Source organism: Geotrypetes seraphini, chromosome 10, assembly GCF_902459505.1.
Source record: "Geotrypetes seraphini chromosome 10, aGeoSer1.1, whole genome shotgun sequence".
NCBI classification, from domain to species: Eukaryota; Metazoa; Chordata; class Amphibia; order Gymnophiona; family Dermophiidae; genus Geotrypetes; species Geotrypetes seraphini.
The window spans coordinates 145,689,698-145,693,792 of NC_047093.1; the positions used below are offsets into that span (position 1 = coordinate 145,689,698).

The 4,095-nt window shown below is 43.9% G+C and overlaps 1 protein-coding gene across 1 annotated transcript; it reads right to left on the minus strand.

Moving 5' to 3' along the window:
* Window positions 1-166: 166 nt before the first annotated feature.
* On the minus strand, window positions 167-3,963 carry NDUFA3 (NADH:ubiquinone oxidoreductase subunit A3). Its single transcript, XM_033961179.1, has 4 exons — window positions 3,792-3,963; window positions 2,759-2,833; window positions 1,808-1,885; window positions 167-452 (listed from the first exon to the last, which is right to left on the minus strand). Exons 1-4 carry the CDS (start codon window positions 3,799-3,801, stop codon window positions 361-363), a joined length of 255 nt encoding a protein of 84 aa, XP_033817070.1. The 5' UTR covers window positions 3,802-3,963; the 3' UTR covers window positions 167-360.
* Window positions 3,964-4,095: the final 132 nt, after the last annotated feature.

Here is a 4,095-nt window from a genome sequence, read left to right on the forward strand (position 1 = left end):
AGTCTCTCTCTAGCAAACAGAGGGGGGTTGGTGTCCTGTCCTCTTGTTTTCAGCATGGTCGCTAAAGATCTTCTCTCTCCCCTACCCACATTACCTGTTTGTGTTCACTCTGGCTGACTCCGCGCTGGAGACAGATTTCCTTTTCCTTAACAAAATGACACTCAGGAACTGTACAAAAGTCTTTTTAATGGGCTACATGTGAAAGAGAATGTAAACTGCTATGACCAGAAAGAATAGACGTGGCAAAAGCCTGCCGCCCAATCCAGCACCAAGCAGTGAAATTGGAATAGGACACAAAGTAGCCACCACGGGGTTAGACACAAGCCTGCTAAGGTCACAGGTAAAGTAGTGGATGGATGGTCACAGGTTCTTCAGCCACTCTAGGTTGGGTCCAAGCTTTTCGCAAGGGTGGCTCGGAACATCTGGCATGTTGCCATCGTCTCGGAGCGGCACTGAAGAATAGAGAGACTATATAGGATCAAGCATTACCTCAACAAAGTAATTTCCCACACTACAACTCCAACCAAAATAAAATCTGTTTTACTTAAGCAGGGCAGAGTCACAGTGGATTTTGTTGTCATGCCTAGAGAAACATTTTAAAAACAACCTTTTAATGTTAACTTGGGCTGCATCGTTGTCGCCATCTCCCATAATTTTGCCTGCTGCTGCTTGCACTAGTGTAACAGACATCCATGGAGATAGCAAAGGAGTAAGGGGTCTGCCACAATGTCTTACAGCTAATGTAAAGTTTTTTTTCAATGTAAAAGTTGAATTGGATCAAGACACGGCACGGAGCCGTGTTTCAGCAGATACCCACCTGCATCAGGAGTCACCAATTCTTATATCATGTAAAAATTAAATGATCCCAATAAAACCAATTTGAAAATCTCTCACAAAGAAGCTTCCTGCAACAGCAAATGCCTGGTGAAAAGGGGAGTACCCATACCTGGTGTTTGCTGTTGCAGGAAGCCCCTACTCCTTGGCTTTGTTGGTTTTGTGTGGGAGCAATCTTTTCTACCCTGCTGAGGGTTTTTTTTTGCTATCCATGAAGCTGTTTTTTATTGATGAACGAAAGGACACCAAATGGAGATTATTAAACCATTAATGAAACTGAGCAATATGTACACAAGTCCAACATAGCAAGATACCACAGTCTAACATTTTCTCATTTATCTGATACCCTATGCCCCCACCCCATCTCCTTTTCCTCCCAGAAACCTTCATACATGGCTTTTAAGAAATAGCAGCAAAGCAGTTTACAAACAATAAATAAACAAAACCCAAACAAATCAGAAAGGAAAGCCAGAAAATAAAACGGGGGGCAAAGATATAAGTGGTAGAGGGTTGTGGATCAGTGAACAAAAACGGTTTCTATTGCTTTAATGTTCACATTTGGGGTTCCTACCCCATCATAGCTGCCCTACCTACCCACCCACCCCTCAAATTCCACTGCACTAGTTCCATCAATTTCGATAAAAGACAACCACTTGCTCTTTGTACGAATGAGATTTTGTACTGTTGCTGAAATAGGATGGGGACAGGAACAAACTGTCCGTGGGCACTGCTCTAGCCTGGAGAAAAATAGAGAACGAGAACCTTTCAGTCTCTTCCCAAGAAAATCATAATGTGCCAAGCTTTGGGCTCTTTTGGACTAGTTGCTGCACGTTTTAAAAGTCAGTTTATGAGGAAGTGCAGCAGCAGGAATAAAACACTGACCCGTCCCTCTGTTCTCCTATTCCACTTGCTCCTCTCCACAGCCCCTAGGAAAGCAGATGGTCTCCAGTGCCTCGGAAAGCGCCCATCTTACCTGGATAGGTGTAGGGCACTGCCTTGTTCATCATTGCAGAGTATTTGGTGTAGGGGCTTACCAAAGGCGTCACCACAGCTGAAAGCAGACAAGGTAAGCTCAGTTAACCTCTGCATACCTAAACCATGTTATTGCTTTCTATGTAGAGCAGGGGTGTCAAAGTCCCTCGAGGGCTGAAATCCAGTCGGGTTTTCCCCAATGACTGCATGAGATCTATTTGCATGCACTGCTTTCATTGTATGCTAATAGATCTCATACATATTCATTGGGGAAATCCTGAAAACCCGACTGGATTGCAGCCCTCAAGGAGGGACTTTGACACCCCTGATGTAGAGCCTTGCTCCTCGAGCCCTACTACCATCCAAATTTTTAATTCTGTTGGGGGTGGAGGGCTTGTTTTACTGGCCTAATGGTTACTGTTTGTGCTGTAAAGCAGTTACCAAATAAAAAGGTGAATTAAAACCCCAATTCTATTAGCAGAACTGACCTGCTCTAATTCCCAACCTTTGTCAGCTGCTCAACCCACTCAGCTGCCATTTGAACATGATACCAGTAAGCAGTGAAACTGTTTTCTAAACTAATGAATTTCCTATTGCTATCTAGACATTGTTTTCATGAAAGCTGTCCTCACATGTCCTCTGTACTTATCATTGAACATGACTGCCTAAAACTCCATGTCTTATGATATTAAACGGTTCACATATTCATGGGTCTAAAGTTTCAGGTTTTCTTTCATCTTGCAATGCTGCATTTAGCTTAGCATCTACAGTATGTGGCTTACATAATATAGATTATAGTCGTGATTGTAAAGAAAGGAGCAAAATTGAAAAGCAGAACTACAATTATTGATAGGACAGCGAGAGAAGAAAATCTAGATACATAGTCTGTGCAAGGTAATGTCCAGAGGAGTCTGGTAAGGAGATGTAGAGATGGCTTTTTTCCATCACCTACCTACAATGCCGATAGCAACAGCAGCTGTAATCACAGGCTCCTTTGCCCAGGCATTCTTGATGAAGTTACCGATTTCTTCAGGAAGAAAAGAAAAAGGGTTGTAATGTTCATTTATCATACAGCTTTGACCATCTTTCTTATCCCCCCAATGAGTGCATTAAGAGACAAGAGTGGTAAGAACGGATAGCTTAGCTGGTTTTAAGAAGGGTTTGGACAATTTCCTAGAGGAAAAGTCCATAGTCTGTTATTGAGAAAGACATGGGGGAAGCCACTGCTTGCCCTGGATCGGTAGCATGGACTATGGCTACTCCTTGGATCTTAGCCAGGTACTAGTGACCTGGCTTGGGTACCGTGCGAACGGGCAACTGGGCTTGATGGACCATTGGTCTGACCCAGTAAGGCTATTCTTATGACATAAGGAGCTCGAGCTCTCACTCATCTGTCACTCTTCTCTGAACAGCACAAATGAGGAAAGAAAGACATGATCAAATTTATAACTCGTTCATATACTTTTCTTCAAGGAACTTATTCAAAGCTATTTCTAACACCGCAGAGATATGAATTGGATGATTAGTAATAGTAGTAGTGATCAACAAGTAAAGGGACTGGGACTTCATATGGTGCCTTTTCTGTGTGGTTTACACATAAAGCGATTTTTCATGGGGCAATGACTGACCCCGAGTCACAAGGAGCTGCAGTGGGAATCGAGCTCACAGTCACAACCTCGGGGTGCTGAGGCAGCAGCTCTGACCACTAGGCCACGCCTCCACTCCCTTTGAGGTCATCACCACTCTCTTTCCAGGTTTCCCCTATATGATATTTAATCGTCCTTTGCTGGTCCTGACCTGAGCAGGAAGGTTTCTGCCCTTGAAAGTCAAGTCATTTAAGATAGTCCAATAAATATATATATATATATATATATGAAAAAGCTATTCTACTTTCCTTGCCTGGTTTTATTTTTATTTAGTGCACTCAGCAGGAAACGGAGCTCTCTGCCTAAATCTTAGCGCCGGCTCCTTGCCCCAACACTTACTAGACGCCATCTTGCTGCCAGTTATGACCGCCTAGAGCAGGGAATGCTGGGACTTGGAGTTTAGCAGCTGAAAAGTCTTTACGGTTTCGTGTTTTGGAAGCCACTCAATCAATGAGCGCTTTTCCAAGCTTCGGGGCTACTGTTTTGGGCAGCCTGGCCGTGCGTGCCAAGCCTCGCTTTCGTGCTCCAATAGCTTCTCTCCGGGCATCTCAAAGCCCTATTTTGATGCTCCAGTGTTGTCAAGCCTCATTGTGGTGCTCCAATAGCCTTTCTCAAGGGCGTTCCGAGCCTCATTCTGGCATCG

Coding starts and splice junctions, on each gene's coding strand:
- NDUFA3 (XM_033961179.1), bottom strand. Junction 1,886..2,758: donor TGTTGCTATCGGCATTGTAG/GTAGGTGATGGA, acceptor GTCTGCTTTCAG/CTGTGGTGACGCCTTTGGTA. Junction 453..1,807: donor AGTGCCCTACACCTATCCAG/GTAAGATGGGCG, acceptor TCTATTCTTCAG/TGCCGCTCCGAGACGATGGC.